Source organism: Falco naumanni, chromosome 2 (genome assembly GCF_017639655.2).
Source record: "Falco naumanni isolate bFalNau1 chromosome 2, bFalNau1.pat, whole genome shotgun sequence".
Taxonomy (NCBI): Eukaryota; Metazoa; Chordata; class Aves; order Falconiformes; family Falconidae; genus Falco; species Falco naumanni.
In genome coordinates this window covers 30,209,866-30,230,618 of record NC_054055.1, presented here as the reverse complement: position 1 = coordinate 30,230,618, position 20,753 = coordinate 30,209,866, and the positions used below count along the sequence as shown (strand labels likewise).

The following is a 20,753-nucleotide window of genomic DNA, read 5'->3' as shown; positions in this document are numbered from 1 at the left end:
TATGGGCCTTTATTTTCCATAGTAGGATATGTAAAATTTGCATTTGTTTTACGGCACTTTGTTATAGCTGGCACTTTCCCTTCAATTTTGAGGGCTTTATATGCTTAGTGATTGCAAAACCCCTTTTTCCTTTAATTCTGTGGGGGCAGTGACACTGACTTCAACCTTTCTTTGCTCCTCAGCTAGACAAGCTTGTTAACTGTTGTTGCATAAACAACTGTCAGGTACTCAGTTAATCAAATCAAACTTTATTGCCATGAATTTTTATACCAACATTATGAAGTTCTTTGCTGAACAACTGATACATATGTACAGCTTAAGCAGCTGTGAATAGCAAAAATACTGCTTACATCAACTTCAGAAGGTGAACTCTCAAAACAAGTCTATCTCTTGCTGTAGGTTCAGTGCTAAATATCCTGCTTCTCTTGAAGCTTCAACTTTTGTATTAAAAACTGCAACCATAAGCTTTAAAAAATGAAAGCAAAGACAAATCTTAATAGATTGAAGTATTCCACTGATGTGGAATCAGTCATCGCTTTTCCATACCTATGAGAAACATGTACAAATATAATCATTCCCTTGGCTAGACACCTTTGAAAAGAAGGGGAAGTGTAACAACCCTTAAAGCCTTACCCTCCTATCTGGATTATTTAAACATTTGGCATAAACGCCTTTTAAAGTCCAGATGATGCACAGCATTACTGCTCCTAGTCTACCAGTCAGCTGAGGTAAACTGGTGCAACAGACACTGAAGATTCTTCTGCCATGCCCTGCTTTAACTGCCCTTTTGCAGGGGTGTATGAAAGGGAGATGGACAGTTCTCACTGCACAGGGAGGTGGGAGAAGCCAGAAGAGTTGGGGGAGCCGCCATGGCCACCTCTCAAACAGGCTGTAACAATGCAGAGGTGTAGCTGGTTTCAGTGCACCCTGGCTCCACTGCATGAGGCAGCAGGTACTGAGATGCTTCCATCTATGCCTGAAGCTTTCTCCCCTTTCTGGGATTTGGAAGGGAAGCTCTAATAGGCAAAACTGAGCTGTTTCAGCTGTAAGTGTTGTCAGTCACTGACAAACTGTGGTTGCCAGGAGAAGCTGCCAATCTTTGTAGGTCAAAGAGTCTGCCTGTGCCCCCCCCCCCAGGTGAGCTGTCACTTACAGCATGCAGTCAACATGCTTCCATACGACTCCAGGCCAGAGTCAGGCACTGTGGTGCTCGGAGACCTGCTTTACCTTCGCCCAGGATACGGCAATAGCTGCTTACACTGCATGTATAAAGAACATCCTACTTAAAGTGGCATCTAGAAACAGGTGTTTTGCATAATTTTGGGTAATGCTAACTGCATGTTTAATCAAGTAACACAGCCAAGCAGGTACACCCTCCAGGCCGAAAGGGGACATGATACAAACTATCCAGTCATGTGAGCTTTTTCCACTCAGCTGGAAGGACACATCAAGTGGCAGAGCTCCAGCCCAAGTGTGCACTACACCACAGAGACAGTGGTGTCAGTTGTCTTTAAGAACTTGGTTCTGGCATTCTGCTGCTCTTCAGTGTCCTGTCCTTCAAGCACATGGACTCAGTCACATCAGGGTGACCCAGACAGGAATCTGCAGTTACAATTCTGTGCTCAGAGCCAGCAGCTATTTCCAGTAGTCTCCCTCATGTTAAGTACTTAATTCAGTGGTGCTTAGTATATACTCCAGCATTTCATTATTTTCTGAAATCCTTTCAAGGACTCCTTAAACCCAGCAACTATGTATTTTTACCTCAAATGCCAGCATATGTCAGGCCCTAGGTCATGTAAGTACAAGGCATGGGGTGAACACTTCCTACTTTTATAAGCCCATTTACTGGGACAGACTACACGAGTCAGGCACCAACTGCCATGACCTTGGAAAGTCACAGAGCAGAAAGGAGCCAGAGAAGGGCAGGAATCTAGCTGAGGGCTATGTATCAGCCAGCCATACTCAGCAAGATCAGACAGGACTGCTGTTATTTCAAGTCAGACACTTGCCAGGAACAACTGGGAAAATTCACCACCACAGCACAGATTTTAAGACAGAGTTTTGCCTTAAACAAATCACAGCCTACTGCTGCATATTACATGAAACCCAACAGGTCAACATAAACTTTTTTAGCACCATTACCGGTCAGGAAAATACATTTATGATGTGCAATGTACCTAGTGCAGAATCTGCAAGATGGAGATAGTTCTGCTGATCTAACTCAAGCAGCATGTACACATCTATAAAAATCACCTGAATTTCAAAGATTACAAATCCTAAACAGGAGTTGAGTTCCTAAAGTTAGGTCGCTGATTTAGCCCTGCTCAGACCATGGTGTGATCTACAGGTTTTTGACCATTTATTTAAATGATCATTAAACAACCTTTTTGTTCTCCATCTGCTAGAAGGTATCAGTAAGAATCTACTTGTTTCATCATAAGTTTCCGGCTGTACTCATAGGCAAGGAACAGTGCCCCATTAGCCAGGAATGCGCGGATCATAGTTGGCTTTAGTCCAGAATACAAGGCAAGTACACCTGGAAATGAAATAAGAGCAAGTTAGCAATTTATTAAATTGCCTATCTGCATCAACCACTGTACTTTTACCTTCTAAGGATACTAAAGTAACGCTTCTGCTCAGAGGCATGCACACAAAGAGCTAAACTCAGTGGAGCTGCTAACTGCAGTGTTACTGGATAGTGATACAGAAGTAAGCATCTAGAGTTAGAACACGAGCATAGCCATTTAAGTGCTTCTGTTAGAAGCTTATCTCAGATATGACAGGGTCTTCATAGTAGCTGTACCACAGCTGGCAAGGGGACAGAAAGAACAGCAGGACTATGGTAAAGCTGTACCCAAGCCAGAATCCTGCTCTGGAGTATCTTCCCTAGCACCAGGGCCAGGATTCGTATCTGCTGCCACATACATTCTTACACCATCTTTTGAAGTTCCTGGTGCAGGCCTTTTCCAGAGATGAGACACAGAGGTAGATGCCCCAAGCTGCCAGGCTACATAGGTCTGATTTATCAAACAGCCCTCAGTCAGCCATACAGTAACTTCTAGAGGTAAAGAAAAATTCTGTACTGAACTTCACCAATTCCTTCAATTTTCCTCTATAGGTTTGGTCACAGGGTGATGGAGATCCTTCCTTTATCTGCTTTTAATGCATACTGAGCTCCTGTTAGTGTTATGTGAATTGTCTCCTGAACCAAGAGGCAGGGCAGATGCAGTAGGTCTCCATTTCTAAATTCCAAGCTTTCCAGCCTACATGAAGCATCAGTATTTGTTAGAAACAGTTACTGTCTGTCTTCAACACATTATCAGTGCACTAGACTTCTTAAGCAATTTTTAATACTGGAGGGTACTGACTTCAATCTGCAGCCCTACAGATTCAGTTAATGTGCTGCGTACTCACCTTCAGTTCTCACAACAGTTACAAATGTTCCCATAAAGCCTGTCTGTTTTCCAGCCATTGAAAGAACCTGAATTCTAGATTTGACACAGTCCACAGGATACACAGCAATCCACAGACAGCTGCCTCCAAACCCTCCACTCAGTAGCAAAGGAATAGGACCTAAAATTAAGAAATAAGCTTTTATACACACCACAAAATATTCACCAACATAAATATCACATTATTTCATCTACAGAAGTCAAAGAGAACATAGAGAAACCTGCTTATGACAAAAGAGCAGTTTCTGCACCGCCCCCCACCCCAGCAAAACCTTTAAGTTAATTTTAAGCCACTGGTAAGTTGCAAGTGTAACCAGAAGCTCAAAGGTTACAAAGGAGTGCCTCAGATTAGTGGATGTGCTAAAAACACTTAACTCTGAAATCTGTTTTGACTGCTTTAACTAAATTAACTCCACTCCTTTCACACTTGTAGTCACTTTCCAAGGCTAATTGTGAAATGGTTTAGAGTGATATCAGATGGTGTCCCTAATCACCTATACAGAGATTTATTTATTTGGTAAAGTTACTTTGTGATCTATCATTTTTTAAGATGCAACCCAACTTCGTGTTTCAGATCAGATGATGATATACTCATTTTGCAACAGAGACCACAGTGCACGCAGCTGAAATTCTAAGTCCCAGCAAGACAAAGTATTACTGTTCGATCTTTCAACAGGGGACAAGCAATCTTTATTCTGGCATCTCTTCGTGTTTTCCTTGTCTAATTTTCAATCTCAGTGTTCTCTTACTATCACTGTAATTACATCTAATAGTCAGTATACTTTTCAGCATACACTTGAAAACACTGTTCAGGAATACAACTAAGGACTTCAACATCACTCTAAACGGCAGCTGAAATAAGTTGAGTGGCATTACACTTGTAGGATCAGATATTCAAGTAGTTTTGTAGCATTACTGTTAGCTCACTGTATTTATTCTCCATTTGTAATACATCCTGCTCCATTGAAAAATGGTCACTTCAATAATTCATTACTATATATATACAAAACACAGAGGTCTGCATTTTGCGTATGACCAATTCCCTTCATTTTACATGCATTTTACAACTGCTGTATATAATTTGTATATCTTCAGGGAAGATACGCCCCCTCCCGCTTATATCCCCCATGACAGCATGCTAAAATCCACCTGGAAAAAGAGGCACCATACCTAATTCATCTTTTGATCTCCCAGAGGCAAAAAATGTCCGGCTCAGTTCATACCCTCCAAAGAAGAAGAAATAGCCTGGGATCTCCCGCAGCAAAGTGCTTGACAGGCCACGGTAAAATCCAAGGGGACCGTCCTTTTGAATAACACCCTTCACTACTGACCAAACTGTACTGATAGAGATGTTAATCCAGTTAGTGATGCCTAATAGCCAGATAATGAGAAAGTTACAGAATAGTAGGCAACGGCAACAACAATTAAGGGTTAGACCCGTTGCGCAGACAACAGAATTCAAGCAAGACTTAGAACGAGACCCTGCTGGGAGCCCTTCACCAGCATCCAGCTTTATCGATACCTGAGAGATCTCCAGGCCGTGACCCTCCCAACCACAACTCTTCTCTGGTTAGTAGTGCACTACAAATGTGACACTGAGCCAACACAGAATTAAAAATAATAAATAAAAGGGTTTCAGAAATACTGGGCAGGGTGTATACTTACTTGTGTCCCTGGATTATCTTTCCTGACAACTGCATTTCATGCATGGCCTGCAGCCGGCACTTGACCAGCTCTGTGGGACAGAGGACAAGGGTGGCAAAGGCAGAGGCGAAGGAGCCTGCAGCAGCATTCTGCAGATCACTGCAAGAGAGAAACTGCAGAAGGTATTTGGGCACTGACCTTCAGCGCAGCTGAGCCACTGCACCACCAATCAGCTTCCCAAACCTGTACTCTAAATAATCATCGAGAAACTGATGCACAGTCTTGGGGGAAGAGTCTTAAGGGAAAAGGGCAGTTACTTGAACTAGAGAGATGAAAAACCTAACTCATCCCATCTTCGTGTACAACTTGAACACACCCTTTTGACACCCGAGAGGATACATTGCAACCTTTACCCTTTTTGCTATACTTCAGTGAATGTGGCAGAATAAACACTATCAAATCTTCCCCTTCTTGGCTGTAATAAAAGATTTCTGTGGACTTGTTTTACTGGGCAACTTTTGGGTACTAGTTACTTCCTCAAAGAGAGAAGGAGCAACAATAATTTCGTATAGATGTCAGTGTTCTCAAATTCATCTTACCAGTATTAATACAGGTTTTCTTTCAGTGGAAGATGCTAGAAATCTGAAAGCAAGGCACAATGGACCACTATAATCTTTCTATGGATGTGGTGCTATGAACACAACCATGTGAATCGGAGCTAGCACAAACAAACCACACCACTGAATAAGACAGCACTGTAATCTGCACTGACTCACAGTATTCCAAAACTGGGGCTTACTTTGCAGTGATTTTACACATATCACAAAGTCTGGGCTGCTGAACTGCCAGGTCTCCAGGCTCATACTGCTTTATGATGATACACTTTAAACAGGCTCCTGCAGACACCGGTGTGTTGGACAGGAGTTGCACAATAGCACAGAGCAAGTGGAGCTTCTCTCTTCTTTCAAAGCCTGGGGAGCCAGTCTCCGCTGTGCTGACCTCGCTGCCGAACAGAAATTCTTTCCATACAAGGGAGATGTTTGCCCTGTGCCCAGCAGTTTTATGCACCTATAGTATCAGAGACTAAAGCTACAGCTTTAGTTCTGTGATGCTTCTGTAAGGTGAAAATTCACATGAAGCAAAGCTTGTGACATCTTCAGATAGGGCAGTGACAAGAGCTGTCAAAGCAGAAGAAATCAGGAACTGCCAGTCAAGCAGCAACTGAATAACATGCAGTAAATAAGAAATGCAACACTGATTGCACAACCCTCTTGCAGAACACAAAGCTTGGCAGAACAGGGGTCTGAAATGCAACCTACTAAAGCTCTGGGCAGATAAAGGCAGAGCTGAAAATACAGTATGTGGCTGAGCCCTGCAGTCATTAAGCTATGAGCTAGAGCAAGGCAATAAGGTTACACACTGAAGAATTAAGATAAGAAAATACAGAAAAGGTGCCTTCTAACTATGTACTAAAGGGTACACAAGATCCTGCCTCCTTCAGGAGAGAAATAAACCCCAGATGCTATCAGATTAAAAGAATTCTGACACGTACATAAAGGACTAGACTTAGCCATAATTCAGATCTTTTCTACTTTTGCTGCTGATGTTTAATTCTACATACAAAAATTCAAATAGACCCACTGTTTAGGCTCTGGGTTTTAATATAGTGAACCTCATTGCAGAAGTGATAAGTCTTGAATCCTGTTCAAGTTCCCCCTCAACTCAAAATGCCCAATTCAGAATTTTTTTCTGCATGGGAGGGTTTTGATCACACATCACAGGAGCAAGAATCCTCTACTCTCACACTTCTGGTTCTCCTATAACGCATTTATCTTGGTTTTTTTCAAATAAAATAACCTACTGAAGATGACTAGTCACATACTGAGAAAGTCAAACTGAGGTGAACTAGTATAAAGTTCTCTCCATTTAGTCTTTGGCACGGAACAGAATCAGTTTGGTTGGGCTAAATGGGTATTTAAAGACATACTTAATTTAGCACTTCTTTCCATTTTGCTGTCTCAGTTTAGACTTTAGCACTGAATGAAATCAGTTTGGTTGGTCTAAATGGATGTTAAAAAATAAATGGAATTTAGCATTTCTCCCTCTGTTTTCTTTTTGACTTGTGCATCAGTGGCATGTATTCCTTTAACTGGAAAACCTGTTGTTTTGTAACTGTCCTGGTAACTGTTTTGCAAGGCTTCACACACTGACCAGGATATCCCTAAACCCAGGCAGGCTAGGCAAGCTTATTTCCAAGCCATTTAAAGTTAAGGCTGAAAATGTAACTTAAAGCAAACCCAAACTATTCTAGCTGGTTTTGAGAAATCACAAAAATTATAAAATCATGAAAAACTGAGAAGCAATTGCTTATATATGGTTAAGAAAAATGGTCAGGTGCACCTCAGTTTGTGACTTCATGCATATTCTTCTTCAGGCTAAGACAGTATGACAATTTTTAAACAGCAGAGGCAATTAAGGTAATTATAGTTCTTTGCTTGTCATGTCTGCTGGTTAGCCACCTCATCAAGGTTTCTTCCCTTCCCTAGAGCACACTCCAAAGGCTTCTTCGCTCTTCAACAATGAGAATGGGTAGAGATGTCCTGGACAGACCACGTGTACTCAGGGTACCACTGCAGACCACATCAATACAATTCTGTCATACATGTACCTCATCAGATGCCCCCACAATGATCCAGATGAAGAGATCAAGGGAGCAGCACCAAGGAAGAAGCCTTTCAAGTAAACTTAAATCCTTTAGTGTTCTGTCCTAGTACAGCCATGCAGTTGCACTGTTTGCACTTCAATCAACAACGTATTAAAACCAACCATCCTGGATCTGAAAAATACTATTACCTGACCGAGGAAAGAAGGGTCAGTTGTCAGAGACACTCACTATTGCTACATATTCAAATTACATTCCCATTCTGTATCCTACTCCAAAGATATGGAGTAGAACACCTATACGTACTGTTTGAAAGTTTCCTGTGCTGCCTCCCCTACATACACCGTAAACATGCTGTCTCAGTCATGTGAAGAGATGATCCTAGGACCTCTGCAAGTCTGCGGTCTACCACCCAGGAGGATCATAAAAGATCGTTAAGTAGGTAGCCTGTTGGTAGGCCTGCCTTCTACATTTTAATGGGTAGGAAAAGACAAGGGATCTGTAAGCCAAGCAAACAGAAGCCCCCGATCCAAGAAAGCAATACAAAAAGGTGGAAATAGTTCTGCCTCAGCTGAGAGGTCTGAACTGCCAGAACACAGTGAAAGACAACACAAATAAAGAGCAAATAATATAATTTGTTTCTTCATCATGTCATAGAAGTCTCCTCGGGAAGAATTTCTTCCTGTGAGGGTGGTGAGGCACTGGCACAGGTTGCCCAGAGAAGCTGTGGATGCCCCATTCCTGGCGGTGCTCAAGGCCAGGCTGGATGGGGCTTTGAGCAACCTGGTCTGGTGGAAGGTGTCCCTGCCCATGGCAGATGGGGGTGGAACTAGATGGTCTTTAAGGTCTCTTCCAACCCAAACCATCCCGTGATTCTATGATACGTAATCACTCATAGCAGGCCTCAGTCTTAAGATACAGAGCATCTTAACACGTGACAGGAGAACACTTCACTTCATGCCACTTTTAAATACTTGTCTTGCACTTAGGTAGCTACCCAAGCCATGTCAGAGATCTCAAATGCAGAATCATGGCCTCCCCAGATACTTCCATTTGGAGACAGATGTGACAGAGGCAGAACAAAGCTATTAATAAAAAGGTAAGTGTGGTTAAACCTTGCATCACTATGAATGAATGGACTTCAGACAGTGTGAGAAGTTGTTTACATACTGTGGGGCAGCACAAGGATGGAGAAGGTGCAGCTGCTCCCAGTGCTGCACAGAAGACATGCCTTGAGAAATGTGTAACAATAAGGCACACAGACCTGGAGAAGAGCTGTCCTAGCTAGAAAGGGATTATGATCATTATGCCAGTGCATAAATCCATGACTTGTTCATAGCCTGAATACTTTGCACAGCTCTGGTCTCATAAGCTAAAAGCCCAAATGCATTAGAACTACAACAGTTTCAGAGAAAGACAGTGACAGCTAAAGGAACAGCTTCAGAGTGCTCATTGACTAGGAGGACTGGGATGCTTCCATCTAGGAAGACTCAGGTGGGGAAGAGGGGCATGGAGCAATGGATACAGGTCTACAAAATCCCAGATAGCATGGAGACAGTGGCTAAGAATCAACAATTACAGAACTAATGACTATCACCTGCAGAACTCCCTGTCAAAGTGTACTGCACATGTAAGGAACTTACAAGAATTTGAGAGGAGACTGGACAAGTGCTTCAAAAAGAGATCCAAAGTCACACCAGGATCAAGAAATCCTCTGAACTAAGAAAGCAGCCTGGCAGAGGACTCAAAAGTATTAAACACTTCCTTCTCTTCTTTCTCATTCTTTAGGCAACCACTTACTGCCAGTGCAGTAGATTGTGTTAGACCTTTGGTCTAAAAACCATTATATTCAAGCTTTTGAAACAATTTTTTAAAAGCAAGGCAATATTAGAAAAGTGTCCTTTCCCCTTAGTACGCCTCCCTCTAAGAACAAATACCTCCCTTGCAAAATCAGAACCACCTAGAGATCAAGGGAATACTAACTTTCAGCTGTGGCAATGCTCAGTCTCTTTGGCAAAAATGTTCCAGGTCCTGAATATTCCATTAAGTTGTGATTATCTAAACCAGCTACCTGTAGTAACAAGTAGATGGCTCTGTTTTAGTCAGACACCGTATCCTAACACAAAGGTCTATATTCCAAAACCTATTACACTGCATACTGACTGAGGGGGGCCCAGGACATCAGCTGCACCCTGACAATACAGTATTTGCAAGTAGCATCTGCATGACTTTTTATTTATTTTAGATTATGAACCAGACTTCTATTACTAACCTGAGCTTCGTTTTCCTGTCTACTCCAACAATTCTTCTCACAATTTGCTGGCAAAATCCATAGCACATGAACAGAACTGAGTTCTCCGCAATGTTGGCTACAAGTGCTGGTGTGGTTCCCTTGTAGAAGCCTCGAAACCCCACTTGCTTATAGGTTTTCACAAAACAGTCAATAAGTCCTTTGTACATGTTGGGGAACGTCTGCATCTTCACCTTCGCAGTGTCAAAGGGCTGGCCAGTCACCACGCATGCTGTCCCACCTAAGTGGAAGTTAGAGAGGGTGGCTGAAGATTATCACAGCTGAAACACCTATACACAAACACCACTATTAGGAAAATCATGCAGAAAGCAAAGATGGAATTATAATTCTCCACAGGAAAAGACAACTGTGCTGATTTTAGAACAATAGCATCAATTGTCAGTGGTGAATTTAGTTACTGAAGAAAAAAAATCAGGCATAACAGCAGTAACAGTTTTATTCTCATTAAACATTTCTTTACCTTACTAAAAGCAAGTATAAATGAATTTGTTCATCTTACATAAACGGGTACTAAATTAGAAGTATTGTTCTGCAATCAAGTCACTTGTGTTAATGAGTTAAGCAACATTTTCCCTTGCTCATTAATGCAGTGGTTCTGAAGCTGATTTTATGTTCCAGTAATAATAAAACCTGAAATATTTGTAATCAAGCAAGACAAAGATTCCTCCAGCACAAGAGGAACACTGCTGAGAGAGTGCTAAAACTGATGATACATTGTAAGTTGATAATCAGAGACTCAAGCTCTTTACTTCAAAAAACTAGATGATTGTTACGTACATTTATTCCCACATACTGGAAGAAAAGTGTCCAGTATAAGCTGAAAAAGGGCAAAAGGGCAAAGTTTCTCAACATGTTATCTTTTCCAAAGAGCACTGCAAGGTCAATACCCTGAAAACTTGTGAGGTATTTCCATCGTTGTCATCAATAACCACTTTGCCCATAGTGCAGTGTTCTTCCACAAGAACTAACTCAATTATGTGGTCTGCAGAAAGAGCTGACGTTACACTTTTTCAGTAAAAACCACCAGCGTATGTTGACAGCAATCTATTAGATGCCAATACCTAACAGGACGCATATGATAGGTGTACCTTATATAGGCTTTACGGTTTTGCTTTTTCAGCAAGAGAGAAGAACCACCCTAAAACAGAAGCTGATCTTTAACCAAAGCACAGTTAACCCAGAAATATCTTAAAGAGGGTCAGTTAACAAGATGTTTTTTCAGCTATGAAACAGAAATAATTATCTGTAAATGCAGATAATGTAGAGAAACTGAAATAGAATTAAGGTTAGTTATTTTTCTTCTAAGTGAAAGAAGAAAAGTGAGTAAGCATTTGTTTAACCCGGGTTATTTTCAATTAATTTTACTCTTTGCAAATACATTTGTGTTACATTGTTGTTGCTCCTCTGCAAAGAGCTACTTCAGGAACTGGAGATCTAGCTGCCATAAAACCTCATGCTCAACCAGATGGATTATGAAAAGCTTCAGAGTAAGACATGCAAGGAAGCATGATGAGCTTCTTGTTCTGGGAGCGATAACCAAGGAGAGAAGTAGCTGGCTCAGACCAGTAACATCCATGTAAACCTCAGATGAAAAGCAGAGCTGGAAAGGCTCAGCCAATGCTACCTGCAGGCAAGCCAGGTAGATATTAATCTACAGGACAAACGCTAGGACTTCCTTTACACAGGAGCCTAACACATCCATATATAATAAAATAATGGCTGTTGGAAGAAGCCCAAGAAAACCAGGAATGGTCTTGGAAATGTAAAGCTGAAAAATGGGGAGTGGACTGTGAATGGATGTTCCAAAAAGAGAAAGGGCTCTCCTTACGCTGTCATTGAAGGTGGCACAAGAAGCCCGGTAAACTACAGCAAGGAACTTTGTAAGCCTCAAGGTAAAGACCAAGAGTCCCAGTTAGTATCTAAAATATTAAAGAAAAACATAATAATTCCAGTCAGCAGTAATGGGTCTGAAAAAATACACAACAAACCCGAAACAAACATTTAGACAAATGTGGTCCTAATAATAACATGGGAATAGTGGGGGGAAAAAAAAAAAAAAGTGTCCTACTTAATCAAAGATTTGAGCAGAGGTTGATCAATTCCTAGGCAAAGGACTATGACCCACAGGCAGCTAAATGACTTGTTTATTCTTTGTCCAGAACTTACTTGCCCCGAAATGTCATTACTTATCAGCTAGCCAAGACTATATCTGGAGAGGAAGGTAAAATCAGGTTATGCATTTGCTGGAGGAACTAGTCATTTGCCTAGTTAAGCACACTTTCTAAAGGGTGTAGAAACATAATGTAACACAGAAAAAAGCACTGCCAATGAACACAGGCAATATAAAGCAAGTATGTGGAAAAAATGTGGAATATAAATACTAGAGGAACAGTAAAACTATCTACTACAACAGAAGTATCAAAGAAAAAAAACCAAGAAACAGTGATTTAGGATTACTGAAGTTATATTGAAAGAAGTCTAAATTTCTTCATCTGAAGGCAGGAGAACTATACCAGAGAAGAAAACACCATAATTAATTCTAAGATCCTCTAAGCTCTACTGCTAAAACCCAGGCAAACCTCAAGTGCATACCCTGTCAGCCTGAAGGCGGGCATGGAACAGTATCACCAAGCAATGGGCTTCTAGGCTAATGCCAGTTTCCAGCCCTTGTAGTAGCCAAGATGAGACATACCAGGCTTCAACTCATAAAGTTAACAGTAGCATTCCTAGGCTGAAGCACCAGGAAGGAAAGCAATCACACCTCCCATTTGAGCACTTGGGAACACCTGCAAAACCATCAAGAACCACACAGATATTAAGTTGCTACTTTGGGAAACAGAGCAGATACAATAGCTTTTATTTACTGAGGAGCCCAAAACCAAGGTGAGTGCATAGGCTAACAGAAACTTTTTTTTTTTTTTTAAAGCAATGAAGGAGTAATAGCAGAAACATTTCTCTTCCCTTGCAGGAAAAGAGGGTCTTACCTGGTCACTTACGTATTTTGCAAAGGCTAACAAAGCAGGTATTCACCAGGAAAAAATGTGGCAGCAGGAGAAATGCTTTATGAAGGTGCCACACCGGTCTCATGTGACTTGTCACCACTTGCCTTCTCACTGCAGTAAGGTTAACTCCGTTCTGACAAATGACCTCAAACAACTACCTTTGAATGCACTTAACACCATGAATACTGTCATACAGCATTAACATAACCATCATAAAAGGACTGACTGCAATAGCTATTGTATGGGAAAGAAAACCCATGAAACTATCTAAATTGGTTACAACAGTACATTAGAAAAATCTTTCCTTCCATCTTTTCTATATAAACATTGCCACCTTAGCAATGTCAAAAAGACCCCTTTTCTGTGGTAGAGCTAAAAACAAATTCATCCCTCAGCCACAGACACTTCCAATGTGGTAACACCAGCAAGACAATGCCACTGTTTCCACATTTGCAACTGTCACAACTGGTCCAGCAAAACTATAGCACAGACTAGACCAAAGTGGAAGTTAGTTAAGTGAATTCATCATCATCAGTCGCACTGCTGAGCTTCCCAGCTTTTAAAGATTCACACTGGGATGTTGTCGGAGTCAATAACCTTTTGGCTAGCCTCTTGCCCATTTCAATTACAGAGGGTTCCTGTGAGAAAAGCAGCACCTCAATCACTTGCGCATTTTTGGAGTTCATTCCAATGCTTTAATTGTGAATGATTCTTAAACTCCTATAAGCATGAGAACCAACACTAACTTAAACCTCCTTCTGGAAAATTATTAGTCTGAAATAAGGGTTACACCTTCCCTGTACGGCAGGGGTTTCAGCAGGGAGGAGTGAGAGTGATGTAGTTACAACACTCGCTGAGGTCAGCTGCTTCAACTCCGTATCCTTAAAATACAGAAGGCGAGGCTTTTTATAGCAATGGGAAACTGCTTCTACATTTGTCAAAGGTATTAAAACTGTCCCTCAGAAGTTTTGCGCAATTAAATTCTCTCCAGCATTACCTGCAGCTCCTGCTGTGAGGTCAATAGCAGCCTGAATAGCAGAGTTGATCCTCATGCTTCACGCTTGTTTATCAGTTACTTCAGAGTGAAGTCTCCCGTTTCCTGGCAGGTATAGTGATACTGGTCTCCTGAGGGAAGAGAAAGATGAAGCATACCTGATTTACAACAGTAACTCTGACAGGCAAAAGCGTCACATGAATGCTTCTACTTCCACTCTTCCAGTTAGCTTGTTCTAAACCATTTAGAGACAGAAAATGCTTGTCCCCAGAACTGAGACATCGCATATTTGTATTTTGACTGACTAGTTTTATGCGTTACGCAAGTTCTCTGGAAGTATTGCTTCCTAGCTTCAGATCACTTGGGCTTTCTAGCTTCTAGTCTCCCTGGATCTCTCAAATGAATGCAAAGAGGACATCCAGGAACAGTGTTGAGCATTATTTTTCTATTGATTATAGAAGCATAGCCTCCATCAGGCTTCCAAGGCTAGCTGGCAGGAATATTACTCCCCATCTCAGCTCCCTGCCTATAAAGCAAAACAGAGAATTGCTCTCTCTCTCTCATGGTAAACAGCAGCTAAGAAAGCTGTATGCATGATGATACAGGCACATTAGGTATTTCTACATGGTTCTCAGAAAATATGAGTAGAAAGGGAATGAATATGAATCTAGAATGGTGTCTGGCTGTCATGTTTCCAGTGTAAATCCTCCACAGACTAGCACACTATGAATAAGAAATACAGCTCATCTCTCAGGAAGGCAGCTGGAAAGCAGAAATACAAAGGCAATACCTTCAAATAAAATATTCAAATTAATTCAGTTCTCAAGTTTGCAGCAAAATACTTCCGCTGGGCAAGCAGTTAAAACAAGCTTGCTTATCTAGAGTAAAATCACCGAGTTGATGAGCTCCCACTGGTTCAGAACCACATTGCTGAGCGAGACATTTGGCTGGGAATACTGTCAAGAAGTTGCATGAGTCTTAGAAAACACACAAACACACACATGAATCAGTCCCTCATTGACTTTTAAGCCTGGCTTCAAGCAAAGTACATCAGTAAAAAGAACATTTTTCACTCTTCTACCTACTGTAGTGCTTCTTTTGAAGCTTTCTGACTCCCAAAATATATTTTGGAGTAATATGAATGGGAAACATGATTTCCCGTAGGCTACATTGAAAGAATAATTAAAAAACCCCACACTGCATGAACCACGTCCTTTGTGCAGCTTTTACATTAAAAGCACAGATGCTTGCTTACAAGCAAGGCTTTAAGAAAGCCTGTCTCTAAACAGATGAAGCTTAATAAAACCTATCCAGTAGGCCAAATACTGTCACTCAGTAACTTATGTCCGATCTGTTTAAGATGTGTTGATTGAATTTGAACATAATGGATTTTAAAAAAAATATCACTACTCTTGTAATACATGGCACTAACACATGCATTTTCTGAGTTGTGGTTTCAGATCTGAACAGTTTCACTACTGACAACATAGTACACTAGGTGTTGTTTCAAATCAGAGGCTCCAAGACCAAGTGACACTTCATTAGCCTATATACCTCATTAGTGTTCACACAGCACTGCAGAGTTTTGCTTCTCTTTTAGGGGAAGAAAAGAACAACAGGTCAGTGAGACAGCCTCTGAATGAAGGGAATTACTAGAGAGCAACAGTGGCCTGCATTCACTAAAACGTACACTGCTTGCATCATGCTGAGTGCTTAGCAACTTGTGCTGATCCCCAAAGGGACACGCCAAATCACCCACAGACACCAATGGAAAGCTCGGCAGCAGAAGGAAAAACAGAGATGCCTATAAAAATATGGAAGATTTAAGAGCCAAGAAAGTTTAGTTCCCCGATCAATAAGAGCACATCGCCACTTTCAGAATATTTAAGACTTAGTCCAAACTACAGCAGTATTATATATGTACATACCTTCCCCGATTTTTTTCTTACTTGTGATCACACTAGCAGATTAAAAACTGTAGATACACGAAGCAACATCTGCTCTATTACTTCCAAACCACATCCAAGCCTCAAACCTAGAGACAAAGGTGCATCAGTTAGCATAGCAGGTCCCACAGAGCCCTTCGCCCGCAGCCCCAGGTGTTATTCTCTGCCGATTCATTCCGCAAGCATTCTCCAAAGCCGATGAGCCCAGCAGGCAGCCCTGCTGCTCGCAAGACCCCGCACGGGCAGGCGGCAGCAGGCCGGCATCCGCAGCTGCGGCGGCGGGCGGGCAGGGCGGCGGGCAGCGCTCACACGTGCGCACGGCCAGGCCACGGCGGGACCCCACGGCCGGGCACCCCTGGCCGGCCCGGCTGCAGGGCGGGCGAAGCCGAGGGCAGGCCGCCTCGGGAGGGGAAGGCTCGGGCCGCCGCCGCGCTGCCCCCCGCCGCCAACAGGCCCACCCCCCCCGAGCGGGAAAGCCCCGGCCGCGCTCGGCGATGGCGGAGGCCCCGCCGGGGCAGGGCCCGCCGACCCCCGCACCGCGCCCGGCCCCACCCCGCAGCTTCCCGAGGGGCCGCTGAGCCCCGCGGCGCACCCCGGGCCGGCAGGCGCGCCAGGCCCACAGGCCAGCCCGGCTCCCGCCCGGGGACACCGCCGCTCCGCGCCCAGCCCGGCCCGCTCCGCCCGCCCGCCGAGAGGGCAAAGCCGGTGCCCCGCGCCCGGCGCCGCCACTCACCACAGCCCGCCCAGGCGGTCCCGCCACGGCCGCTGCCCCTATATAGGCGGCCGAGGGGGGGCGGCGCGGCCCCGCCGCGGCCCGGGGAGGTGCTGGGCGGGCGGCGGGGCTGGGCCGGACCGGGCGGCGGCCTGCGATGACCCCGGCGGCGAAAGGCGGTTCCGGGCGGGCGGGGACACGCCCGGCGGGGCTGCGCAGCGTGGGGTCGGGGGCAGGGTGCGGGGTCCCCACAAGTGCCGGCGCCCCCCGCACCCACCCCCTCGGGGGCCTGCGCGCCGCGGGCGGCCGGGGCGGTGTGGTGGGGGGGGCGGAGGCGCCGTGAAGGTCAGGCCGCTGCTGCCCGGGCTCGGTGGCAGTTTCTCCCTGGAAAACCCCGGATCGGCGAGCGGCGTTCAAGCTGGCTGAGCGGGATTTCACTGAACTGATGAATTAGAACCACAACATCCTTTTGTTTTGGTCGGTTGGGTGGTTTGTTTGTAAAGAAGGATTAATTTAGGAATTATGCACCCTGAAATAAACAGCGTTTGTGGGTGGGGGGAAAGCAGCCACAGGACTGCTGTAGCCCCCAGACAGGTGGCCATCCAGCCCCCACGGTCTGGCGGGGGGGGGGGAGGGTAGGTTTGCCCCCAGCTAGCTTGCAGTATCTGACATTTTAAAAGTGTCATTCCAGCAATGACAGAGAAGGAAAATTAACCTGTGGCCATTTTTTTTTTTTTACTATGTTACTGAATAACAGTAATGCAAAACAAAAATTACTATTCCTGTTTTCCCAAAATACAAAATTCCCCATTAAATTTAACACGTGTTAGAGGACTAAACTGTACAAATCTGGAGCTATTTTATACTTAAAAGATACAGCAGTCTACAATCTTCTATCTAAAATTATAAAGCTATACCTGATGTCTTGGATACTGACTAACACAAAAAGGATTTTCTTGTGCCTCTTTAGTTGGGTTGAATAGTCAAATAATTGTGGCAATACAAATAAAAAAGGTGTTCCTGTTCTGACATCTGCTAAAACCTCTAGCTTTGATGGTGCATAAACAAGTTCTCCTAAGCAGAGATGCCCCTTTTACGCTCTTTGCTTTTTGGGAATAGGAAGTGGCATATAGTGGCTTAAACCACTGTGATGAGGCCTAATACCACTTTCCTCAGCTGCAACAGCACAAAACTCTTCTTTTGTCACAGCACTATCAAAACTAGCCAGCTGCAACAAGGCTTTTACCACCATGTACCAGGTTAACTTCAATAAGTATTTCCCACACCTCGCCCTGGCACAGCCACCAATCCCCCACAAGGTTTCAACAGTTCATCCACTGCCTGTGCTGTTTCTTCATCCTCTTCAGGCCAGCCCACCCTGCTTCTTGCCTCTGCTGCATCCTTCTCCTTGTCTTTCCTACACTCAGGGTATTCTCTCTTCTGCTTCTTCCAGGCCTCCCTTTATCAACTGCTCTTCTTCCATACCCCTTAGAGCTATTTAACTACTTAGCAGGAACCAGTGACAGCTGCACCTTATCCACATCAGCCAACCCACCGCCCCTGAAGCCAGCCCACAGCTGTACATTATCAATGTTAATTAACCCAGCTTCATTCCTCTATAATTCCTCTACATTCTTTTTTTTTTTTTGGTCCTCTTTTGATTAACAATTAACTGAAGTGCTCACAATAAGGCTCATTGGAAGCAATGCCCAGTTGAAAGCAGTAGGACACCGTACAGACTGCGGAAAGGTAGATGAGCAGTAGCTACAATATATATCAGTGATCAGTACTACCACAGATACTCTGCCAGACCAGGCAGAGTTCCTGGGAAGTGCTGTACACCTGCAATCCCTGCTGAGTTGCGCATGTGTTTGCATGGATTGAGACACACAGACCTACATATCGGAGCTTAGATCCATGGTGTTTTCCCCTAGATAAAACGGACAGCTTGTACTTTCAAAGCCCAAACCCAGGAAAAAGCATTATAAATACCAGAAAGTTAAATGTATTTTTTCCCCATCACTTTTAAGTAATTGAAGGGTTCAGATATGATTTTTCTATATGGTTATTTTCTTGAAACGTTCCTTTTAAATGGTAAAGGAAAAGGAAAATCCTTTTAAATTGGTAAAGAAAAGAAAAATTCTTTTTTAATTGGGGCTATTCTTCAAAATATGGCAATTGCTAAGGAAAAGCAGGCTAGATTAAAAATAGTTCTAGAAACAATATGTCGGACTGTAAATTACTTTATTGCTTTAACATAGAAATAATTGCTGAGTCTGCGGTAACCAGTTAGTGACTGTTAGTTGTGCATATCAAGTGACCTGAGATACTTAGAGATTACTATTTAGTCGCAAAGAATTTTGACCTGAGTGCTGACTTCTTTTTTAGCAGGACTGCAGCAGTGTTGGAAGATCCAGTTGGTGAAAAACATCTAACCCCTAATTTGGTAAAAATTGTGACTAATATGCCATTAAACCACATGCTGCCTGCCTTTGGCATTTGCCAGCTGAAACATCAGACCTCGAGTGTTTCAGGATGCTTCTTCATAACCGTGTTCCTCAGGCAGACCACCAGGCCTGATCTGCTCGATTGGACCCTGTACAAAAGAGGGAACTGGTGAGTGCTTGAAACGTTGCCTGGGAGATTTTATAGCCGTGAAACGCAGCATACAATGAGCATGTTGCCACCACATGGCTATTCCTGCTTCCTGCACCCACGCCTACTAAGACTGCGCGCCGTGTCCCTGCATGTCCCTGCACCGTGCTGGCATAGAGGTCCTAATGGACAGTTTGGAGCTTAACTTCAAGCTTCCTCTCAGGGGTTTTAGGTAGGACAGAAATGGGACATGTGTACAGAGACCGTGGCTTGCAAGTGCTTTGCAGGAACATGGAGGTGCTTTCTTGCACTGAAGGGGTATGGGGGATTGGCTTTGGGACATGATGTGTGATGGGAGGGGCACAACCCCTCTTGAGCAGAGTGTTTCAGCACTGGAGGGATGGGTAACTTTTGGGAGTTGAAAAGCTGGTAGGGGAATGACATGAAAACTTGTGTGACACAGGAGAGGAAAGGGTTTCCTTGCAACATGTATTCCTTTCTATCCTGCAGGATACCAGCAGTCCAAGCCGATCTCCTGGCCCACCATCTCCAGCCACCCAGGGGCAAACCATTTGCTCCCTGTAAGCCAGTCTGCCTTTCCTAATTCTTAGGGAAAGCCTCACTGCCAGGAGGGTGAACATCAGCTCTTTGCAAGTACTGTCCCAGAATAGCAGCCAGAGCTGCAGAAATGACACCATCAAAACTTGCCCAGCATCTTGCCGTGGATGTTGTTCCCACTGTTTGGAGAACTGTGTCAAGCAGTACAGTACCACATGGGGGCTGTACATGGAGGAAAAGTAAGATGGCTTCTGCACGCAAGGCCTTACACAGGTGATAGTGATTTGGGTACTGATGTCCTGCTGTCAACTGCAAGTGAGAGGACAGTGTTGGCCTTCCAAAGTAGGTTGCACTCAGAGAAGTGAAGGTTTTGGGGGACAGCTTTTAACCACATATTTCAGAAAGATGTTTGGCCCTAACCTAATGCAAGATAGCCTCCCTAAGTCAGAGATGAGGAGCCTCAGCACTAGACATTTCAGTCTGCTGGTCTGTTTCTGTTGTAGATGGTCACATCACCTTGGGAATTCCAGAACTTCCTGGACTGTGGTATCTTCCGAGTAAGCATAGAGATTGAAGACCTTACTACAAATCTATCTGGATGCATGGGGATGAGGGATAGTTCAAGTTGGAAAAAAAACAACAAAAGGTCATTCTGAGAGATAGAAGAGACTAGCTGCCACCATCACTTGGTATTTGTTTGCTGTGACTCTAAAACAGTGGAGAATGTGCAGGTAAATGGTGCAGCTGGGCAGTGCAGGATGCACTGTTGTTTGAAAAGGCAGCTGGAGAAAATAATTTGGAGCAGATCTGATAACACCACCATTACTGTGACTACTGATTCCAATAGGAGTGAAAACATCAGAGGTGTTCAAATGTG

General features: G+C 43.7%; 1 protein-coding gene across 3 annotated transcripts; it reads right to left on the bottom strand.

The window, feature by feature from the left end:
• Nucleotides 1-228: 228 nt before the first annotated feature.
• Nucleotides 229-16,909, bottom strand: SLC25A15 (solute carrier family 25 member 15). 3 transcript variants are annotated; one of them, XM_040584110.1, is made up of 8 exons: nucleotides 16,745-16,905; nucleotides 15,994-16,100; nucleotides 14,069-14,196; nucleotides 10,031-10,289; nucleotides 5,118-5,255; nucleotides 4,623-4,792; nucleotides 3,415-3,573; nucleotides 229-2,536 (listed from the first exon to the last, which is right to left on the bottom strand). In XM_040584110.1, the coding sequence occupies exons 3-8, from the start codon at nucleotides 14,121-14,123 to the stop codon at nucleotides 2,412-2,414; spliced, it is 906 nt and encodes a 301-aa protein (XP_040440044.1). In that variant the 5' UTR covers nucleotides 14,124-14,196; nucleotides 15,994-16,100; nucleotides 16,745-16,905; the 3' UTR covers nucleotides 229-2,411. The 3 variants fall into 3 exon arrangements, with proteins under 3 accessions (XP_040440044.1, XP_040440046.1, XP_040440045.1); XM_040584112.1 differs by lacking the exon at nucleotides 5,118-5,255 and having other exon boundaries at nucleotides 16,745-16,909; XM_040584111.1 differs by lacking the exons at nucleotides 15,994-16,100; nucleotides 16,745-16,905 and adding an exon at nucleotides 12,662-12,855 and having other exon boundaries at nucleotides 14,069-14,171.
• Nucleotides 16,910-20,753: the final 3,844 nt, after the last annotated feature.